This window comes from Mustela nigripes, chromosome 15 (genome assembly GCF_022355385.1).
Source record: "Mustela nigripes isolate SB6536 chromosome 15, MUSNIG.SB6536, whole genome shotgun sequence".
In the NCBI taxonomy this organism is placed as follows: Eukaryota; Metazoa; Chordata; class Mammalia; order Carnivora; family Mustelidae; genus Mustela; species Mustela nigripes.
The window spans coordinates 49,507,388-49,531,786 of NC_081571.1; the positions used below are offsets into that span (position 1 = coordinate 49,507,388).

The 24,399-nt window shown below is 34.2% G+C and overlaps 1 protein-coding gene across 1 annotated transcript in view; it reads right to left on the minus strand.

Moving 5' to 3' along the window:
* Positions 1–2,716: 2,716 nt before the first annotated feature.
* The window catches only part of DACH1 (dachshund family transcription factor 1), a 426,163-nt gene continuing 404,480 nt past the window's right edge, over positions 2,717–24,399 (minus strand). The window contains exon 11 of the mRNA XM_059378140.1: positions 2,717–5,531. Coding sequence (XP_059234123.1) covers positions 5,494–5,531 — 38 coding nt within the window. The 3' untranslated portion in view covers positions 2,717–5,493. The remainder of the gene's footprint in view (positions 5,532–24,399) is intronic.

Genomic DNA, 24,399 nt, shown 5'->3' on the forward strand with positions numbered 1-24,399 from the left:
TGAGGACATTTAGTTGAAATATTTATTATTTTTGAAATTATTGAAATAGACTTTGTACCTCCCTGTGCAGCTCCATTGTCAGATTATTTAATAATTTTTATTTAGGGAAAAAAAATAAGATGTCTTCTATTGTACCTTATTGGGATTGCAAATTCATATTCCGAATTAAGTTCACAATGCTAAAACTACTTTTTAAAAATATGTATTAAATATTTTATAGATTTTTGCCTTAGTTAGTGATTTTGTAGAACTATTGGTTGGCTCTTACAGTGTGTGTGTAGCTTGTAATGCCCCCCACCCATCTCCTACCCGTCCCCAACCATGCTCCTGCCCTGAAAGAAGTCTTGCTAGTCATTTTCTAAGATGTGGTATTTGCCAGTCTCCCAGACAGTGGTCTCCAACCTTAGCTATTCATAAGAATCACCTGAGGAACCTAGGCCTTAGCACCAACCCCCAGAGATTTAAATTTAATCAGACACAGTATTCCTAAAATTCCTTAGATACATCTAATGGACTGTCCGGGTACCTTGCTTGCATGTGCTCTGACATGAGACAATCAAAATCTTCAGATAATCTGAGTCAGGACAAGGGAGAGACAATGACTAACTGCCTCACTTCTGTGGCCTGGGTCTTATGCTCCTGAATAATGGAGGAGTCAAGAGGTGAACAAGAGAAACAAATATGTCCACAGTGAGAGGAAACACTAAGAGCAGCAGAGGCATGAAAGTAAGAGGGAGCTGGTCTCTAGGGGCTGGCTGCAATCCCAGCTTGAGATTCCATATGTACCCTCTCTGTCTTTAGGACCAGTTCCTTCTGCTCTTCAACCATTTGCAGGAATCAGTTTTTGTTACGCCAACCGAAGAAGCCTCAACTGATCCAAAGTTCCAAATCAAAATCTCCAGCTCGTTCACCTATAAATACAATTGATGCTGCTCCTACTATAAAAGTCATTCATTACCCAATGAACTCTTTCGGCCTTTAGGCATTTATGCTCTGTATTTGAATCAATTGAGTCCATTTTACCATAGATCTATAGAAGCTGGGCCATAAAAATTGAATATTATAACTATACTCAAAAGTCCCAACATAGTAAGAATTTGTGGTTGATGATAATTTGTGTGTGTGTGTGTGTGTGTGTGTGTGTGTGTGTATGTGTGTGTGATTAAATAGGCTTCTTACCTTAGAAAAAAAAGTTGGTGAGCATTGGTAAGACAAATGCTCTGAAATAAATGAAAGATACCATGAAAACAACAGCTGGTATAGTGTTTGACTTAGAAGAAGCTGTATTCATCCATTTCCCCAATTCCTACCCAACCGTTTAACTCACAAACATATCGTACTATCCTATCCTCTAGAAGATGAATGTACAAAATGGGTCATTAGTACCACTTCTTGGGAAGTTGTCTAAGTCGGTGTCTTGTTGAAACCAGCTCCATGGCCCCTACACATTAGAAGATGCTCAATGAATCTTTTCTTGCTGCAAGTAAAATTTCCTATTCCAACAAAATTATCCGCTCCTCTGGGACAACAGCTAAGTTTTCCACTTGAGTCATTACAACATCTTGCACAGTGCTTTGTGCAGAATAGAGGCTTTATTAATGAATCTGTTTAAATGAATAAATGAGGATCAGTTCAGCTTTTATATACCAGTTGTACATATTAAAGATAAATGTTAGCACCAAGCCTACACATGAAGAAAAGTGGTATTTTTTACAATGCCATTTACAATAACGTTTTAATTCTATTAACATCTCTACTTCCCATATTGTAAAAATGCAATCCATATAACTTTCATTTGTAATTTACTCTCATCTGGTCATAAATAGCTTTTGTTCATATTGTAAATTTGCTAGTTCCGATGAGAACACATGGGGGAAAAAATCTCAAATCATTACCAAATTCCACTAACATCCAAAGACTCTATGATGTTCTAGTACAAGTCTTACTGACATAAACATATGAAGACAGAAGACAAAAATGTGTTTGTAATGGTCACATAAACATTTTAAGTTTTTATTAGGGAAAAATCATATTTTGTTAATTCATGGAATAATTTCTTTTGACAGAAAGAAAATCCATTTTCCATTCTCTTGGGAATGTTTAGAATATTCACAGAGATAGTAACCCAATATTTCTTCAGATGCAGCATTTTGGATTGATTAAAACGTGTATATATTATTTAAAGATATTGGAATATCAAAGTTTCTAAAGGCATTTTTTCGAATGATAGAGAATGAAAGCAAAACACTAAGAGTTACAAATCTACACTCTTATAGATATGGGAATAATATATTTTGTTCCATCAACATGTCTACTTTACATTATTCAGCACAAAGCTTTGTGAAATAAGAATCATGGGAATATAAGAATATAAAGGAAAAGGGTACAAATAACAGCTTCATAAACTGAGAAATGTACATAAATAAATCATGTATATGTGGGCAGTTTGCTTAGCTGGCAAGAAACAAAATATGGAAAATCTGCTTGTTAAACAATAACTACAGAGTGTGCTTTTATGATGTTTTTCAGCACAGTAATTCATATTAGAGATAGAAGCAGTTGCATGTTAAATAAAATCATTGAGCATTGTTCTCCTCGCATTGCAAAGAGCTGACTTATGTTGTTTTTAGATGCCTCCCATTAGAAAGTAAATATTCCTTCAATGCTATGCATTTCACAAAATTTAATAAAGACGAACTGTAAATAAAGTCACAGGGAGATTTCAGACAGTTTTATTAGGAGATTGTTGAAAAGAAAAAAGAAAATTAAATACAATAACAGTAAACGTGGTTCTCACATTGAAACCAGGCTCAAAGAACTAGGCTACCATAGAAAAATTTCCAATTCTTGCATTATGATGTAAAAACAGATTTTTGTACAGATTTTGTACAACAAAATTCGTAATAACCTTTTCTCATTTTTAGAAAACTTTAAATATATAGATAAAAATAGACAATTTTCATAGGTCCTACATGAAGATGAGTATGTTCTGTTCCAAGGGCTTGCATAGAGCGCAAATGTGGTTATAATATAGAACAACTAGACATTAATATTTTTAGGATTACAAAAGCATGGAAACCATAAAATGGGCACAATATTACTTGTTTATACCAAAAAAAAAAAAAAACCAAAATGAAAACAAATTCCAAACCAACCTGTATACTAAAAAAGGAGAAACAACTTAAGTTACAGACTTAAAATAACATTTCATGAATTGTAATATTTACAACATGTTAGTAAGATTCTCTTAACATATAGCTGATAGCTTCTTTCTTTAATCCTTGCTAAAATTCCTTTTATATCAAACCAAACACTAAAGCATTCTCAAGGGTCTCGAAAGTATGCATTTTAAAACTATTTAACCTACTTAACAGGTGACTCTATGCAAGGAGCAGAGCAATGGCTGATTCTACTACTTAGGTAAGTTGTAGGCTTTTTAAAAAATCTTTTAAAAAATGTATGATTCAAAAGCTTGCCACAAGTCCCTCCAATTTTAAGTGTTGTAATCCTTTAAAGACTGCATACAGGGAAAAACAAGAAATACATACAACAAGGAATAGAATCTCTTGTGCTCAAACAACAAAAGGTGAGTATGGAAGAACAATGCCTCAAAAACCAAGTTTCTACAGAGCATTTACTAACAGTATTTTAAATAAAAATATTGCTCCCTTTCAAGCAAGCTAAAATAGGAACTGTATATATAACTTTTTCATTGTAGTAAAAAAATGGACTTAGTGGGTTAATAGCAAACTACACAAAAGAAGTATGTTCCAGTATTGCAAGGAAGACCTAAAAACTACAGAAGCTTAGTGCCAGAGTATCTGTAATGTTAATTTCTTCTCTTAACCAAATAATTAACACCGAATCAGAACTATCTTTAAACATTTTTAAGCTAGTTTTCTTGGACATTTCGGATTTTGCTATTTATGGTAATAAATAATGCTATGATCATAAAATTTTAAGATGACAGCAAAATCATAAAATGAACGGCGACTGTACTGATTCATAATATCAGTCTTTAAAGGTGTAACTCCAGATTAGGAAAAACAAAGAGAAGGTAACTTCAGTGTGTAATAAGCACTGTTGCAGCTTTACTTCCAGTTATCTGCACAAAAGTGAAAATACATACTGTAACTTTCAAAAAGACAGTGAAAATAACACATAGGCACCCTTCCCTCTGACCGGGGGTGGGGAAGCACAACACATTTTAACTTTATCACTCAGTGCTACATGGTATTGGACTGATACATCAAGGGTTTGTTAGGTTCTGTTTTTCAGCAACATTAACATAATATGACATTAACATATAAAAATATTTCTGGTGTTTTGATTTACTGTTCAGCCACAATCCATTCTCAATAGTGCAGTTTGGGGCACTAACTAGGGTTCAATATACAAATAAAAGTGGCTGACACAGAGTTCTGATGTCACCAGATGCTTAAGATCTCATTCATTAATACTGTGACTCCAGACGAATATTTACATGCCTGCATGCGTTAAAACCAGAAAGGTGTCTTTCTGACTAACAGGGTGACAAAACATATTTTCTAAAATTCTCATTTTCCTAAACTCTAGTATACTACTGCATACATAATACCTTCCTTGTATGTTTTATGTTTATATACTGTACATGTGACCAACAGTTTGAATAAGAAGCATCATTATTATTTTAAATTCTATATGCCACTACCAGTTTGGAATGAAAACATGTTACTTTTTTTTTTTTTTTTTTAAGAAAAAAGACCTTCAGTGAAACCTTTTGGCTTATATTCAATGCTTCTTTTCAGATATGCAAAATGGTATTTCACTGGGTTGTTGTCAACATCCATTTGTTGGTCTTTTGGAAGTATGTGAAAAAAATCTTTAGGAGAAAACCCACAATTAGTTTAAAATCGAATGTAATAGAATATTACTCTTTGATTTACTGATTTTTTTGTTTTTTTTTTGTTTTATTTATTTTTTTGTGTTTTTTTGTTGTTTTTGTTTTTGTTTTTTTTGTTTTTTTAGGAATCCTCTATGCCCCCTACAAGTTCATTTCCAAGTTTTCTTGCTGGTTTCTGGAGGACATAATTCTGTAAGTCTGGGTGACCACTGGTACAAGAGTCTCTTGATGTGCTCAGATACAGAATTTTCAGAGGAAGAAAATGGTTCATTCCATTAAAAAAAAAAAAAAAAAAAACCCAAAGCGAGGCCTTATTCAGACCTGCCTTTAACTCGGTATACAAGTGTCCAGCAGCAAAGTTGCAGTTTTTAACTGTAAGAAGTTGGATACCTGTACATTTACAAACATTCTCAGGTCTCTGGTATGAACCACAGGTGAAAATCAATGGAGGAAACTTTTTTTTTTTTGTAGAATACTTAAACTTTTAAAGAACATTAATACACAAAATTGAGGAAGTTCCCTTAAAAGGACTTTATTTTTTTCCGAACTTTCCAATGACGAATGTCTGCAAAGTTCTTTACTATAACATGGATTTCTTCAACAGGAAAAATTCAGTACATGACAGTAGTTTTCAAATACAGTCTTCCATCTAAAAATGAACAATAAAAATAATTAATTTCATGACATTGGGGGACAAATGTGAGCATAAAAACTAAGTAGGCTGATGATACAAAATTTGTGGCATTTCTTCTTCACTTGTTTAGGAAGTAACATTTTTCACATATTCTCAAAGTTAATTTCATAATTATATTGAGTTTATGTGATCAAAAATAATATAGAATTTCTAGTTCTCATAAATATATATTTGTTATTTTGATATCAGTTCAAGAGCACTCAGAAAACAGATAAGAGTATGCCTGTGTGGGTGTTACTGATATGCAAAGCTAGTTGAATTCTGTTGAATGACAATTACTTCCTCCAAGCTTGCAGAACCAAATTTTCTCTGAATGCACTCAGGTGTATCTCCATTGCGAAAGACTGAGCTCCCATCTTACTCCTTAGCAGTGTTGTTAAATATACCATGTAATGTAACTATTGTGCACATTTGTTGCTATGTATATGAAAGCTTCCTAGGTTATTTCCTCACTATCAATGAACTATATAGTCTTTCCCCCTTGAAGTGAAATTTACCAAACAGTTAAATGTTAAGATGGAAATACATTACTCAACTTTAACCAACTGAGAAACCCACGGTTATGTGAAAAAGAAAAGCATATCAAATACTGGACACATTCAATAATCCCATTTGAATGAAGCAGAAATAAGAAATGGGAAATTAGAAATCCAGGGGAAAAACAAAACAAAATGTAAGCTCATTTCTCAAATGTAGCACCCTTTAAGCTGCCAACTTTGTGGCATAGACTAAACTTTGGATATATTTGTATAAAATATATCTAAATTCCAAGTTATAAGATATATAGCAGAAGGTAATCAGAAAAGGAAAATTTTCCAGGCATTTTTAAAAATGAATATTGCCATATAAATATTTGCAAAATGACTCACAGCTGATCTACAGTGTTAAAATATAAGGAAACAAAAAAAATCTACAGTAAGTCCAAGAAAATAGAAAAATATCATCCAAATATGTGCAGATCTCACTTTCAACATTAAGCTAATTAAATGCTTTCACATAATGTGTAGTAGACATAGTTATTAGTAAGGAACTTAAGACCAATGTTAATCCATTTTTTACTTCATAGAAATTTTGGCATGCCCAAATTTTACATTCCTATTATGTTTGATTTTGGCCTAAATTGTATAGTTGGAATATTACCTCTAAGATGTCACAGAACTCTGTTTTGTTCATTGATCTATCCCAAGAATCTAGCACATGTTCAATAAATATGTGTTGAATGAATGAATAGTTCAGGTGGTGAGATTTATACAAAGTATATATTGAAATAAACAAATAAAATATATATTTAACTTATTATACTGTTAACATCCAAAATCCACCATTTGCTTTCAACAATGTGAAAATGAATGTTCATGAGATTGGTCTTATACTAGGTAACTTCTAATAAGGTGTATCAGGTATTGGTTGCCTTTGTAAAATTAATCCAGTTCAGCTTTAATAGTAACATTTACTTGGAAGTCTCTAAATATCCTTAGCTTCCCAGTTTCATAATCACGTATCATCATTATTTTTAATACATGAAACATCAAATAATGACAATGCCTATCTGTTTCCTGTAGTGGCATACACATTTGGATGTATGATATAATCATACATTATGATTCAGCAATGAAAATATATTATTAATCTAACTCAAGTCTAATTTTGACCGCTGACTTAAAATCATACAAAACTATGCTGGATAATCTCCCTACATACATTGTATAAAGACGTTTTACTTCCTGGCCTGTAACGATAATTTCCTTAATAATATTACTACAGCTCAGAAGTAGCCATTGTAATATTCAATGAAGATAATAATTTCTTAAATCAAGTATTAATCAAATACCCATATCAAAGCTATAACGTTATGATAAAATTTCTAAGAAAGGATATGTTACCATATTAACATGTTATGAAATAACATATTATTTCTTTTTTGTATGGAACATCATCTGATTTCTTCTGTTTGGTTGGCTTGATTATACTCATCCATGGGACAAAACTATGATCTTCTCGTTTACATTAGAAATAGAGATATAAATATATAGATATCACTTTCTAGGTTCTGCTTAGCAGGAGTTTTGATTTTTCACTAAATAAACCTAATAAAGTTGGTATTTATAAAAATAAGCTAAAATTTCAGCCGTTCATACTTTTAGTACCATGTGGCTAGAAATTGAACCTTTTAGAGATAACTTTGTTCCTAATGATTTTTACTACATAAGACAACACAAATTTTATAAAAATCTAGTAATGAATTCAGAAGCAACCAATGAAGTAGAGTACTATATTTTTCCAAACTTTTTAAATTCTGTCCTTTAATTACTTTCTCCCTACTTCTTCCTCCTTTCAACTGTCTCATCATCATTTCTGCTATGCTGTCAATTATGTTGAGAGTATCACCTCCATCCTTACTTCCAAAAAAAAAAAAAAAAAGGCAAATGTTTCCTAGCATTACACAGTGAGGCAAGAGACACTCTTAACTTTCCCCAAATTCAAAGTCCTTCACAGTATCTATGGAAAAGTATTTGCTTGATATTAATATTTCAGGGCTCACTGAGTTTTTTTTTTTTTTTAAATCTTCACATATTAAAAGAGAAAAAAAAATCTTGAAAAGTAGCTTTCAAATCTTCTGTGATGTCTGCAGCTTACGAGGAAGAAAGATTTTTGTAGCAAAGAGTGGGTATACAAAAATAATTCATTAAGTGTAAATACTTGTTTTAAGAGATTCACTAGCCAAATTCTTCACCAAGGCCTACCAGATACTACCTAATTTGATATGGTATTTTCCTCTCTAATCTTACCTATTAGTACTCTCCCCTATTCCATGACCCTGTCTCTCCTTTGCATTCCAGGACACACCAAGTTCTGTACCATGTTGGAGTATAAGACCTGTTCTTGATCTTAGAAATCTAGAAGATAAATACCTCCCCCTTCCCTGCTTACTTTTCTGCTCCATTCTATGGAACTTGTCTAGATGGAGAGCTCCTATTTATTCTCCAACACAAGTGTCCTGATAATTAACTCCATAGCACTTCTCTCACTTTGAAGTTACCTCTGGGGAACCTACTATGTGGTTGGGAACCATGGATGAAGCAGCCGCATCTCTTTTCCCATCAGTATTAGAATGATCGTATTTAGCATGATGCTTGCCTTAAAAGTTTAATGCAGTCTCAAATATTAAACTTTTGGAGAAATGAATTAATGTGCTTACATAACAAAAATAATTATCGTTAGCATGCTAGAAATTTTAAAGTCTATCGGAAGCTAAATTTAATTTTTTTTTTTTTTTTTTTTTTGCATGGGGGAGGGTAGGACAAAGGGAGAGGGAGAGAGAGAATCTTAAGCAGGTTCCACAGCCAGCATGGAGCCCTATACGGGACTTAATCTCACCACCTGATATCATGAACTGAGCCAAAATCAAGTGGGAAGTTTAACCAACTGAGCCACCCAGGCGCCCCTGAAACTACATTGCAAAATAAAATTATATTCATTTAAAAATATAGCAATAATTCTTTTGTAAGCATCTTACCATAGATCATATACAAAATACATTTATAAAAATTATATATATTATATTTATGTGCTCAGTATCTGATCCACCACAATTCCACTTTTAATAAATGCCTCCTTGCATTTTTGAATAATGTTCCTAACAGATGGACAAATGCAGCAAATATTAAAGATGCCAGCCATAAAATAGATCCCACCTGCTACAGTTAAGGCATTTCCATGATTAAATAATACTTAGGCATCAGAGATTATCTGCCTTAGAACTAACTGGAAGCAGATATATACTAGGCAGAGACAGCCTGTGGAGAGTAACTCTCTCTCTTTTTGACTACAAAGCCTAATTTTCAAATCATTTCTACACTATAATTTTGTCATCTTTATTGAAACATACTTACAGATGACACAAAGTCTGTAAGGAAAAAAAAATTTAACTAATTTTATATTGCTCCAGAGAAGCTAAATTGGTCCTTCAATCCAGAGCAAATAGCCTTATATGGATGCACCTAGAAAGCTAACAACAGGCCTCTGAATTATGGGACTGTGGGTCTATCTCAGCCTTCTGATAACAAACCACTGAGTGAAAGTTGAATGGCAAGGGTGTTAGCAAAGATATATGGGCCCATAATTCAAACTGAGCTATGTTTTTATGTCATATAATAATGGTTTCAATACTCCCCTTCCTTGAATCTTCCAACAGCAAGCAAAGCCATGGGGTCATTGAGAAGGCTCTACACAAATGAGCTACACAATGAAGGTCATTACAACCCCTGGAGTGCTTCCATGCACTAAGACTTCGTTATTCAGAGGTATGCTGTTTGCATCTGAAAACTCAGAGGACTTATTTATATATTTCGTTTTAAGGGCCGCCCTTTGTGCATTAAACTTACCTTCTAACTAGATAATCTCACACCTATCCACTATTTTTCATACTGTATTTATTTCTGCACGTGTTGACCACAGAAAATTGTCTATTTCTTTCTGATGCTGGGCCAGGTTTACCAAACAGTTGTTCCTTGCTATCTCAAATGGATGAGAGCTCTTCTTTAAGATCCAGGAAATTAGCAATAAAGGCAATGATTTTTATTAAGTGTAGCTAATATTTGCTCAGCATTTGTGTTCAAGTCACTTTATAGATTTTAAGCCTAAACTTCCCATCAACTCAACAAAACAGGTCTTCTTAGTGCATTTTATTTTTTCTTACATATTTTATTTATTTATTTGAGAGAGAGAGAGAGCACACGAGTGGTGGGGTGAGGTATGCAGAGGCAGAGGGAGAGGCAGTCTGAACAGGGAGCCACAAGGGACTCGATCCTAGAACTTGATCCCAAGACCCCAGGATCATGACCTGAGCCAAATGTAGACACTTAACCAACTAAGTCACCCAAAGGCCCCTTCTTAGTCCCCTTTTAAAGAAAGCTATTAAGCTTGACGAACTTAAGTATCTTACACACTTTCACAGAGCTAGCAAAAAAAGTTGCAGGGATTTGATATTCATGTGAATCCAAAGTCCACATCCATTCCATTATGTTTCTTTCCTTTAATAAGTAACTGGCCTCTCAGGGGAGGAAATGCAAGGGCTCTGACTTGTAGAGGTAAGATCTTGGCTATCAGCACCACCAACCTGGCTGCCCTGTGGATCTCTTCCTCGCTGTCTTCCCCAAGACAGGATCTTTCTTTTAGCATGCAGAATTTCAGCGGAATAAATTGAAATGAGAACTAGAATTCTGATGGCTTAGTTTTAGAGAAAATATCTTCCTTTAACACTATTATTTGCTTTTGTATGGGAGGTTGACATGACAGAAAAATCATCAAGCTACACTGTGCATGGGAGTACTTAATTAAAAAGTCTGTTCTAATTAAAAGCATTTGGGAGTAGGGAGTGAATGAAACTATTTAAATTACAAATTCCTAATAGTTCCAAAGTTCATTGTGATCTGATGCTTACAGCTATAACTTGGTGTATAAGAAAGTATCCAGATCATGGAATAGCTTATTGGAGGTATAAATTTTTATATGTTATTTACTGTTAACTATGCAGATTAAGATTTATAGATAATGAGTTAAATTTTTTGCAAAAATGCATCTCAGATTTTAGTATTAAAGTTGAAGTCAATGGTGGCTCAGTCAGTTAAGCGTCTGATTCTTGATTTCAGCTCAGGTCACTGGGCTCCCTGCTCTGGGAATGGAATCTGCTTAGGAGTCTCTTTCCCTTTCCTTCCATTCTTCTCTGTCTCTCTGTCTCTCTCCCTTTAAAAAAAATAAATAAATAAAGTTGAAGCGCTCAGATTGGACCTTTAATATATTGTATATTAAGTATATAGTATATTATTTGCTGTGGCTAAAGAGGAAGCAATAGACAATCTGTCACAAAATTTCCAATTTGGTTTGTTTTGTGTTCATGTATTAATTTTACTGTTTTGATGCAGTATTTTTTGATGCAATGTTTTTGTAGGTCTTATGTAATTATTGGTAATAACTAATATAAATAGATATAGGATTTAGCTTTCATTCTGTATATACTTTAAAACTAGAGTATTGAAGAGCTTGATCATTTATTTTTTAAACTAATGAAATTTTTTCAATAACAATCACATTCTATAAAAAGATTTTTATATTAGAATACTGCATACAAATTGGAACAACTTCAAATTGTTTTGTTGGGTGACACCAGAAATCCAATTCTTTCATTGTATGAAAACTATGTGAAATCATTAATAAGGGAATATGTTAGTGAAAGGTATCACACAACATGCAAATAGATCTATATTCCAGTTTTGAATAGAACTCCCTTGGAAACATCCACCAGGGTCTCCAACATGTCTTTTGCACAAAGGGCTTAATAAATTACATTTCCTGTTAGGAAGTAGCTTTATTAAAAAAGGCATCTATTTGTTCAAAACTTATATCCAGACACCTGTATCTAACAAAATTTGATGCTTTCACAAAACAGTTGTATGTGCACATATCTCACTACTATGGAGCTCGGGAAAATATTAACATAACCCAGGGCAAACATATAAGATCATATATCCACAAAGTTTAATATTTACTTAAAGAATATTAGTTTAATATTAGCCCTGAGCCTCTCTCAACATAATGTCTTAATCATGTGAAGTAAGAGAAACCAAAACAAGTGATGAAAACAAATGTTAATGATTCATGTGATATTTGATAAGACAACGAGAGGAAGTCAAAATAAAAGCAAACAAACAGGAACAGATGGGAAGGATCTTTGTCAAGTCATAACCCCTTTTCTAAAACTCCCAAAGGAAGAAGCTAATTAAAGAAAATATTGTTTCTTGCTTTTTTTTATATAATTTTATATTTAGAGTAAGAACATTCTGCAACTGCTAAAGCAAAGAAGCAGAGACACAAAGTCTACATTTAACATGAGAAATATTTTAAGAGAGATTAATGTTCAGTACAGGCCCTTTTATAAGAGGATTCTGAGTAAATATCATTTCTTCTCATGAAATGCAGCTAATAACTGTCCAAATGATTTCCAGAAGTTATATTCAAGGTTGGGTTCAAAGATAATTAAAAAGTAAAAACTAAAAAAGTTGCAACAGAGTTTGAATTTTCTGTAACTCAGGTTGTAGCTGCAGAACCTGTGGCCCATAGAGTTGGGCCAAAGTGAGAGGGGGCAAGACCCCAGATCTCTTTTGACTTCTTTCCACTTAAATACCTGGTGCTCTTCTAGAGAGAGGGCAAGGACTTGTGTACACAAGAGTACTGCAACAAGTGCATTCTGTCTGTATAAACCAAATCCACCAGGACTAGCAGTAGGTAATGGGCTACCTAATGGAACAATGTGGCTCTGCTTACTGGAAATCAGAGCAGGTAATATCACGTTTACCAAAAGCTAGTACAAAGTAAATTTCTTCTGGTTAACAGTGAAGACAAAAAAGATTAATCAAAAACTGCTATTAAAAGTTTCTCAGTTCCCTTCAAAGAGGAAAGTAAAGGATAGAATACAGTCTAGTTTAAAACATGCTTTTAGAAGATCATCTAAAGCTATAATATACATGTTGAAATGTAACTAAGCTTTCACCAAACATGATAAAAGTGCAACTCCATGTGAAGGGACTTCATATCAGACTTTACGTAAGCACCAGAATCAAGGAGAGACCTGAACTTTGACAACTGTGGAGTTTGAAGCAGGTGGAACTGGACTGTAGGTATTATGTGGCTAGAAAGGATCATCACTGGGCAAGCTTGTCTAGTCACAACACACTTTCTAAATGGGACACAAAAGAGACAACCAGTAAGGAAAGCTGGACTGAAGAATGTTCAGCGAAAGCATTTGAAGATCTGCAGATAGTTGTGGTTACCCTCAGCTGGCGTGGAGTTAGTCAGCTCCAGCCCTAGGCAAAATACTTTTCCCAAATGGCTAGACCAGCTTAAAATATCTCAGTTCCTCTGAGAAATGACATTCTTGTTGTCAGTATCTTAAAGAAGCCCTTTGCCTGCATTTTCGGCTCAATGATGATGTTGATGCTCTCTGTGGGCAGAGAGGAATTTACTACCCAAGATTAAGATAATCCCACTTTACTGGATACTAAAGATATTTTATTCTGTAACTCAAGAATCTTCCCCAGGTGGGGTACAAACGTGGACCCATGGTTCTATGAACTGATACCTATTTAAGAACTTCTTCTTCTTCTTTTTTTTTTTTTTTTAAGAACTTCTTATTCTTAAAACCGTATCTCCATGACCACAACCAAGCAAAACAGATTAAAAAAAAAAAAAAATCATCATCATCAACTGTCTACTGTTTATCTGTGCAATAGGGAACAGGCCATTCTATACTTAATGTTAAGAAATTAGCCCTCTGATACAATGTTTTAATCATGAATAATCAGCTTATACTCATGGAGACAGGGTTTGGATCCCATATATTGTATTCCTAGAACTTACGTGTTGTCACAACTACGTGTCATAGGATTCAAATACTTGTCCCCCCAAGTTGCTTTCACTATGCCAGCACTTAAAGCTTCACTATCCTAGAGAAATTGATTAGAGTCTGGCTATAATAAACTTAAGGGCAGATGACATACTATATGGTTTTTTGTGTTACTAGTTCCTTGAACATTGCCTGGAAACTTGCAAGCGCTCAATAAAAATATACAGAAGGAGCTATCAAACTAACATCACAAAATGAGGGGAAGATGGATATTGTGTGCCCCTGAATGTATACCTTGAGAAAAACACAATCTCGTGTGGGGGGTATGTGGGCTTAGAATACATGGCCCGAGCCAAATCATGAGGAAACATCAGATGCAAGCATGCAAAATGATGAATGCTCTATTAAGACTGTGTTCCTCCAAATGTCAACTTTATACATTTCTTAAAGTCCAAGGAAGAGCTCAAGATCAAGGAGACTAAAGAGAAATGACAACTAAATATAATATGTGATACTAATTTGGACTCAGTAATGCTATAAAAATGCTATAAGGGACATGACTGGGTCAAATTACAAAATTAGAATTTTGGTGTCAGATTAAATAAGAGTAGGGTGACAAGAAAGGACTTACTGAGCTGATAAATATTCTGTGCTTATGTATAAGAGAATATCCTTGTTTTTAGTAACAGCCCCTGAAATAGGTATGGGTACATATTAGCACGTAAAGGGTACAGATTTATACAACTTCTGCTCAAATGCTTCAGAAAATACTATACAGATAGAAATAATTATAAAGGGGTGCCTGGGTGATTCAGTGAGTTAAAGCCTCTTCCTTCAGCTCGGGTCATGATCCCAGGATCCTGGGATCGGGTCCCACATCGGGCTATCTGCTCAGCATGGAGCCTGCTTCCTCCTTCTCTCCGCCTGCCTGTCTGCCCACTTGTGATCTCTGTTTGCCAAATAAATAAATAAACTCTTAAAAAAAAAAGAAATAATTATAAAGCACATGGGAACAAAATATTAATAATAGGTGAATCCTATTATCTCATTACAATTGAGAGTTTTAATAATTTTTTTGAATTTTTCTGTGAGTATGGTTTTCTTTCAAATACAAGTTAAAAAATAAAATAGTTTGCCTAGATGGTATAAAGTTTTATTATTTCCCAATGTCGGGTGTTTATTAATAACTCATTGAGGATATACACTCTCCACTATCCACATACAATGTTTCGCTGATTATGTGGACAGTAATCTCATAGTAAATGTTTTCTGGTTAACAACAAGGCTTTTGAGAAGTCCTATTCAAGTATTAGATAGTAAGATTATGCTTAGTGATTTTCTTAATAGAGTTCTCCTGAAAGACCAGGTTCTGTTTCATGAAACTTACTGGACTAAAGGTGTGGACATAAGCTGGATTCTGGTCTATTGGTCCATTTTGTTTTAATGGTAAATTTACAATTGTAAAGTTTATGAAGTTTGCTTAACTGATTACTTGTTAGTTAGTTAGGACTATGTACGCTAATGTGCATTTGTTGATAAACAGAAAGTACTGTTCTGATTATCTGTGTTTGAAACACAGGTTATCTTCTAAAAGTTTATCATAAACAAACAAAAAGCAGAGCACAGACCTCTTTAAAGTTTTGTTTTGTTTCTGTAAACAAAGAAAAATTCTATCGCTGGTAGGTCTACTTAGGTAAAACATTTGTGTGTATGTGTGTGTGTTCTAATTAAGCATTCATTAGTAAGAAGTGGGAAACCATCACGGTGCTTAATGTACCAGTAAGTGAGAATGGGGTGCTTTGCACTTAGGTTACCTTGTCCTGATTGGAAGGTGAGACCTCCCAACTTCAGCAAAGTAAAGCACAGTAAAAGCTCTCATTACTTTTTCCATTCTTCTATCCATTTTCTGGAATGAAGAAGACTAAGACACAGGTATGTAAGGAAATAATCATTTGAGGGCATATCTGAACCTGAATGATGAATGGATAAATTATGTACTATGATTAATTAACATAGAACATAGAACAAGGTGATGCCTTATTTGATAAAACAAAATATTGCAGGAAACAGAAATGAATCTTTCAAAACAAGCATTTGTATCCTTCAGAATTGCAAGAAACAGTCAAAATCCTCAGTGAATAAATTGTTTTCAGAATAAACTTATGTATTATCTCTAGGGGAAAAAAACAAAGGTGACAATTAGAAGAGCATTTCTTGCAGAGTCTAGTTATTTTAAGTTTGGAGGGGGAAAATCATCTTTCTTTTAAAACTCAAGCATTTTTCATTTTTTTCCATTTTTCTCTACCATGACTAAATGAGCAATTTTAATAAAGTCATATTTGTTTAGGGAAGTGCCTGTAAGTAAATAAAGTTCTAAATCTCTAGAGCTTTATTTAACACATTTATACAATACTGAACCAAAACACTGGTCTAGGGCTAAACTTGACAAATGACAGACTTCCACGAAAAGGCCTCAGATTTTTAAAATAAATATGATAACTGTTGTAACTAAAGAAATGACACTTTTGTGGAGAATAGCTTTTCTTTATATCTTATCTAATGCAATCATCAACTGTTATTGATGGGTAGATGGTACATACGTAAGAACAGTAACATGTTATACAAGAATTACTGAATAAGGCAGCTCTCTGTGCGCTTAACTTTAAAATTAACCCACAAGGGATGAGCCCAGAGAAGTGTAACGTTATGTTAAAGAGACAGACTAGCAAACAGGCAAGGCAATGTGTTGACAGAATGTTCACATCTAAAGAAAGAATACGAGGGGGCGCCTGGGTGGCTCAGTGGGTTAAGCCACTGCCTTCGGCTCAGGTCATGATCTCAGGGTCCTGGGATCAAGTCCCACATCCGGCTCTCTGCTCAGCAGGGGGCCTGCTTCCCTTCCTCTCTATCTGCCTGCCTCTGTCTACTTGTGTTCTCTGTCTGTCAAATAAATAAATAAAATCTTTAAAAAAAAAAAAAAAAGAAAGAAAGAAAAGAATACGAGACTCAATAGAGGGTTTGTCCAGAAAGGTAGCCTCGAGAAAGTGGTTATGCTGGCATGTTTTGCAAATGAAAGCACCAATAAGGGATGAGGTTCCCTTCAAAGACTGATGTATACATCTGGTCTACCTTTAGATATATTATTGACTCCAGAAAATATTTGGTTATATAATACTCTTTGTCCTAATCCCATTCTTGCCAGATAATTTGACAATTTTATTTTCTGCATAGCCACTTTGGTAGTAATCCTCTAAGATGGCCAGTAATGCTCCCTACCTCCCAATATTCATATCCTCACGTGGTCCCCCATCTCCTTTAAGTGTGACTGTATCTAGGCCCTGCTTCTAATGAAGAGAATGTGACAAAAGTGGAGGAAAATCATTCCCAAGCTTAGGTTATAAACAACTGACGTTTATCTTGCTGTCAGACAGTCTCCTTGGATCTTTTCACTTCCTTGATCTGCTGAAGCAGACTGCCATGTACTGAATTGCCCAATGGAAAGTTCTGTGACAAAGAAGATGGTGGAATCTGGCCGGTAGCCAACAAGGAAACTGAGGCTCTCAGTCCAACACCCTTGAGGATGGGAGGCATGCCAATAGCCGCATGAATAAGCTTGGACATGAATCTTGCCTCAGCTGAGTCTAGAGTTGACTGCAGTCCCTTCCAACAACTTACTGTAGCCTCGGAGAGATCTCAGAGCAGATGACCCAACTAAGCTATTCCCAGAGTCTTCACCTATAGATACTGTGAGATAATAAATGTTGTACACCATGAAGTTTGGAAGTAATTTGTTGTGCCACGGCAAATAATTAATACTCCTTCCTTTGTAAGAAAGATGTGCTGGTCAATGTCACAACAAAATATTTCAGTTCTTTTGACTTACAGTGTTTTAGTATACTACCTCCGTTTGCTTTCTTCTGAAACCTAGAAAAAGATTGATGACCTGACTCTGGGTCATGTGAATTCACCAAGCGCCACTTTGTGAGTTCTCTTGGAAGCTTGCCTACACTTCAGAGAAATAGAAAAACCAACCTGTGTGTTTGCCAGTACAATATCTGTCTTACTACATCAAAATAATTTTTTAATATTTTTTCCTATTTATTTATTTATTTTAGAGAGAGACTGTGTGCCAGTGGTGGGAGAGGGGCAGAGGGAGAGGAAGACACACTCTCACGTAGATTCCCCGCTGAGTGAGGCTGGGGGCTACATGGGTGGATCTCAGGACCCTAAGATCATGACCTGAGCTAAAACCAAGAGTCAGCTGCTTAAGTGAGTGAACCATCCAGGTGCCCCTACATCAAAATAATTAAAAAAAAAAAAAATCCCTCTCTGATTTGCTACTAATGGAATAAACTATTCTAAATAACAGAATATTTTCACAATTTTGTTTTGTCTTTTAAATATAGATATTAAATATAAAATATATATTAAATATGTCTATCTTCTGTTAAGTGGAAGTAACTTGACCTATATATATTACCTTAGGGCAATTTGATTCTACCGGGAAGAAAAAAAAATGGATTTTCCATAAAGATTGATGATCTTGTTTCATGATATATGATATAGCAGAAATAAAAATCATCATTGTTAATAGTCTAATTCTTATACTAAATTTCCCTCAGAATAATAGCTGATTACATCAGATACTTGATGCATTGTGATAGAAGTAACCATCCCAGGGAATCGTATAGCTCCATACTGCTGAAGTTATAACCATTTAAGAAATTACTGAAAAAGAAAGAAGGACCCCTTGCCCCCCAAAAAAAATCTCTATTAAAAGCACTTAGAAAGATACTAAATTGAAGAAGAAGGCAGACAATCTTTTTAATGTCCCTTCAAACTTTTGATTCAGTAGTGGTGACTGGTTAAGTTCAATTTTGATTAAATCTTGTATCTTGCAATATTTGAAACTGTTGTATATCATACTGCATGTTTTCCAAAGAAACAGACATAATTCATTGCAAATTGATCAGGAAAATATCAACAAAACCAGCCACAAACAATGACAAATGTATGCCACTAAATGCTTTCTAAAGTGGAGAACAACGAAAAAACAAAAAAGACAAAATGTGCTATTGCAAAAATATCCAATGCTAATAGACAACTTTGCATTTTACAAATTGTCTCTGTCTCTAGACATAAAGAATTTCAGGAGACAACTAAGTGTTATGGACTTACAGTTTATGTTTAAGTTCTAATTTGTTCTCAGCATATATCAAATTCCATGAGATTGTCAAATTTCTTTAATTCAATTTCAAAAAATAAACACAAAAACTCCACAAATAAACATTTAAAGTATATTATAATAAATGTGCATATATTTAGGAAGAAAAGATAAATGCTGATATATGTATATTTCATGCCTACTGTGAAATTCTGCCCTGGGTCATGGTAACATAGGCCACCATTTCCATTAAAATTAATAGCTTGTGGCTGTGGTTACTGTCAGTATTTCCTTATTTTCCCATCGCTACCAATTGTGACATGAATAAAATTAACTTATGTCAACATGTAGATCATTATATCCTGAATTAAGGTTAAATTTCGAGAAACATTATGAATTTAAGGAACTCATTGAGGCTTATGTCAAAACCACTTTATAATAAAATCCCTATTCTCCCACCAGAGAAACTGTTTATTACTCTTTTAGAGCTAACTCACAGTTGCACTTAGACAGTACTAAATTGCTCAACCACGAATGCCTAATTTTGTAATAATATCCTTGATTCATTTCAATTGGACAGACTTCAGTTCTATCTCTTTCTAAGGAAGCTTACTGGTATAGCTATAAGAATATTAACTTGTGGGTCTTGATTAATAAATACTGCCCATTTTCCCATCATGATAGCATTATGGTGTCGCTATGAAGAGCTCAATTTATCCGCCCTCTTTAACAGGGCTGGTTCTTTGCTAGTTCAGGGCTCAGATGAGAATTCTCTCAATGCTTCAAACTCTAACCAGACATTTGATTACTTTATTACCAAGTATCTTATGTATTGAAAAATCTGATGCTCCAAAAGCTTAAAATATGGTGTAGGACTAGTATAACTTTGGTATAAAACATACTTTGTTGTGATAATTCAAAACATTACTACATGAGCATTTTTTATTTACTTACCAAGTCTAAAGTGTAATTTTTTACTTTCCCTTCATCAAAACAAGAATGTATTATACTGTTCAAATGATTGCAAAGAATATGTATGCATCAGAGGGAAAGCTAACAATGCAAGTAAATGATTGTTGCTTTTTTTGTTTATGACTCTATTCAATGTAGTTTGATTACTTGAAAGGACTGATAGCCAACATATTGCCATATGAAACAATATCATGAAAAATACATGGCTCTTAATGCAAGAGTTGAATTGACAGTTTGTCATAGGTAAAATCTGCAGAATCAACAAGATGCAAAATAAATAAGTCAAAATATGAATTATCTAATATACTATGTATTTTTAGCATTTTCTATTCTAATTTTATGTATATAATCTAGCACTGTAAATTTTGGGGTCCCAGCTTTATTACACTCACTTTAATGGACAGAATCCAATGCCGAGTCATCCATTCTTTCTTATTGCCATTTAAAAAAAAGGCGACTTAATGTTTTCTCTATTGTTTTTAAGAAATATTAGGTCACTCATTACAAATAGGGATGGTAGAGAAATGTATTAACTCATAGTCATCTGAACATTCTTTGCTTCTTTATGTTGCATTTATTACTCTTATTACAACTCTTTTCTTGGGGGAGAGGTGACTTGACATTCTAGCCTCTTCAGAAGAATGACAGTTTCAAGATTAAGCAAAGAGATTCTCTATTTCTGCATTGGTTTTAGTGGTATCCAAAGTTGTATCTCTTGTCTGGACCTCACATTCAAGCTACCTCATATTCAAGCTCCACGTTCACCTGGATGATCGATCACTCTTCAACTCTATCTAAATGCCCCATTGGCCTGGATCTCTTTCCCAGACTACCTACTTCAAATTACCCACTGCTGTTTTCTATGCCCTATGAGTTGATTTTCTCCTTATCCTTCACTGTTCACTCCCACTTATTCCTTGCACAATACCAGAACTTAGATTCTCACTACTTCCTTTCTAAATTTATTATATTCTTCTTTATTCTCATTCTAGATCAACACTTCCCATGCAATATTCATATTGGATTTAGGACTTAATATATTGATTTCAGATATAAAACAAGGGAGACCAGACATAAAACAAAGAGAAGCAGATAAATAGTATTCCTAAACAGTATTTAGGAATTTGTTTAAACCTTACTCAGAAGCAGCCATAATATTTATTTTTTTGAAAGAAAGAAAGAAAGAGAGACAAAGGGAGGGAGGAAGGAAGGAAGGAAGGATCTCCAGTTAGTGGTTAAAGAAGACAGTAAAGAAGAAATTAAATTTAAATAAATCACAAAAATGATTTTAAGGGACACCTATGTGGCTCAGTCGATTAAGTGTCTGCTTTCAGCTCAGGTTATGATCCTGGAACCCCTGCAAGTCCCACTTCGGGCTCCCTACTCAGCGCGGAGTGTGCTTCTCCCTCTGCCACTTTCTCTACTCAGGCTCTCTCACTCTCTCTCTCTCAAATAAATAAATAAAATCTTTCTAAAAATGATTTAAAAATGTCTAGTTTTTTAGTTCACATGTTTGTCACATTGTTAACTCATTTTATTCAGAAATCCTAAATGCTGCCAAGCATAAAAAACAAATCCAAGTCATTATTTTCGGGGTTCCCCAGGTAACTCAGTCGGTTAAGCCACTCTTGATTTCAGCTCAGGTCATAATCTCAGGATCCTGGGATCCAGCCCTGTGTTGGGCTCTGTGCTCAGCAGGGAGTCTGCTCAAGTTTCCCTCTTCCTCTGCACCCCCCAAAATAAATGTTAAGATCTTAAAAAAGTCATTATTTTCAAGTCTCAGAATTTTTTTTTTTTTTTTTTTTTTTAATTTAAAGACAGGTAGGAGGAGGAACACAAGCAGCACGGGGAGTGGGAGAGGAAGAAGCAAGCTTTCCGTGGAGCAGGGAGCCCAATGCAGGGCTCTATCCCAGGACCTCAGGATCATGACCTTAGCGGAAGTAAGACGCTTAACACCTGAGCCACCCAGGCGCCCCTCAAGTCTCAGAATTCTAAACAGTCATTGATCCATTAAATATTGCTATAACTCATATATGCTTGTTCCCTTATATTACTTTTAAAGCACTCTGCAACTGTTAAAATATAAAAGCCTATAGCTTTGGAATAATGGAAAAATTTCACCTCTTTGTTGGCTATACAATTTAACTTTAAGAAAATATTTGGAAATGTTTTTGTATTTCCTGTGTTTTGTACAAACAACTTGCAAAAGAGCCTATTGAGTTGTGATAATTCACAGCCTTTCTGCGTGAATTGTTGGATTTAAATAAATGTCTGTGTTCCAATTTTCTCACAAAGGAATAGAATCACACATTGAAACACTATTCAAAACAAGGCAACCAAGAACTGCATTTGAGATCAAAATGGGCAATTACCCACCAACTAAATATTTAAACATTAACTTAGAAATCAATTCATATGTGACTTTCAAAAAACAAAAACATAAAAATCTAGCTATACTGAAACTTAAGTATATAAAAACTCTAAAAATATTGACCCAATTTTGGTATGTTTCTTTATCACCACTCAAGCATTAATTTTAATAACATTTTCAGTCTGTAGATGAATGCTATCAGTATTTTTGGAATTAGTTGGGACTTTATTGTGAATGTGAACTTATGAGATGAGAAAATGAGCAATCTAAGCACTGTTGTTAGCTTTGTATCAAAATGACATTTGCTCTCCTGTTAACATGATAGCTCATATTCTTCAGAGTCATTACCCTTCTTTAGGTTGGATGGTCTGTTGGGGTTTGAGCTGTAGAATGTTGATGACTCGACAAGGGTAACTTTTTGAAGCCAGTGAGGTTTCTCTCTAATTTAAACTCAAATTATTTTGGTGCAATTGACTCATTACTCTCAGTTGCTCTATTATTAGGTGTAACAAAGAACGTCATTAGTTGAATTTTGCCTGCATTTAAAAATCTTACTGTAAGACTACAATAAAATATCTACAAATAGTGGGATAATATGGTATGGAGAAATAGTTTTTTTAGAACCATATTTTGATTCTGCTGCCGGTAAGCCTTAGAAAGTTAGCACAAATATGTCACAAATCTCAGTGAGGTCCCCTGGGAAAAATAAGAATTGTAAGAAATTTATTTCAAAAGACCATAAGCATGAGTGCCATGCCATGAATATTTTTCTTTTTTTTTAATTTTTTTTTTTAATTTATTTGACAGATAGAGATCACAAGTAGGCAGAGAGGCAGGCAGAGAAAGAGGAAGGAAAGCAGGCTCTCTGCTGAGGACCCTGAGATCATGACTTGAGCCGAAAGCAGAGGCTTTAACCCACTGAGCCACCCAAGTACCCTGAATATTTTTCTTTTTATCTACCATATTTACTTCACTGTTTTCACTCACTGAGTCTTTGAGATTTGTTAACCAGAATTGATTCTGAATTCTTAGGGAAATACAGCCTATGAGCTATATAGCATATAATTCATCAACCCTCTATAGTAAAGATCTTTTGCAATTTCTTGGAATACTTCTCATTCTAATAATTTAAGAAGAATAATTAAAATTTACAAAGTAAGTTACTGGGTATTTTTAATCCTTTGCAATAATCATATCAATGAAGTGCCTAACACAATGGGATTAATCTGAATTGCAAAAATTTGAAGAAATATGTGAGCAAGTGAGTCTGAAAATTCTATCTCAAAATGATGTCTGTAATCAAAGTAGTTAGGGGATATCATTGCATTCATTCTAAAAAAAGCTTAGAGAACCATTGTTCTATATACCTGTGACTTAATTGCTGTTTTCAGTTTAGTTTGTGATGACATAATCTGACATTATATGAGTTTTTTTTACATTGAGAGAACTTTACTCTTACTATTATCAAAGACTGTTAATAAACACTGATGTTATTTAGGCTTCCACAGTATTTTAAAAAAATCTACAATTTACATAAAAGTAAATATTTTTGGAATTCTCTCAGGAAAAAAAAAAATGTAGTAGTAATTGAGTTTATGGTCCCACTTGGGCTGGAACCCGGAACCATCTGTTGGACTTAGCAGAGGAATGTACTTTCTGTGCCTGTTGTCTCACATCTAATCTTTTCTCATTTGCGAAATTCTTTTCCATTCCCAACACTTTAACTAAGGATAAGCCCTCACTGTGACATTTCATATAAGATTGCTAGAGAATATATAAAAACAAGTGAAAAGACTGTGGTAGCTTAAAACAAAATAGAACTAGAGTAATCAGTAAAATCCATAAGAAAAAATGAAGACATTGAAATTATAGCTATAAGTAAATATAATTTTATCATGGAAATCAATTAATTAGC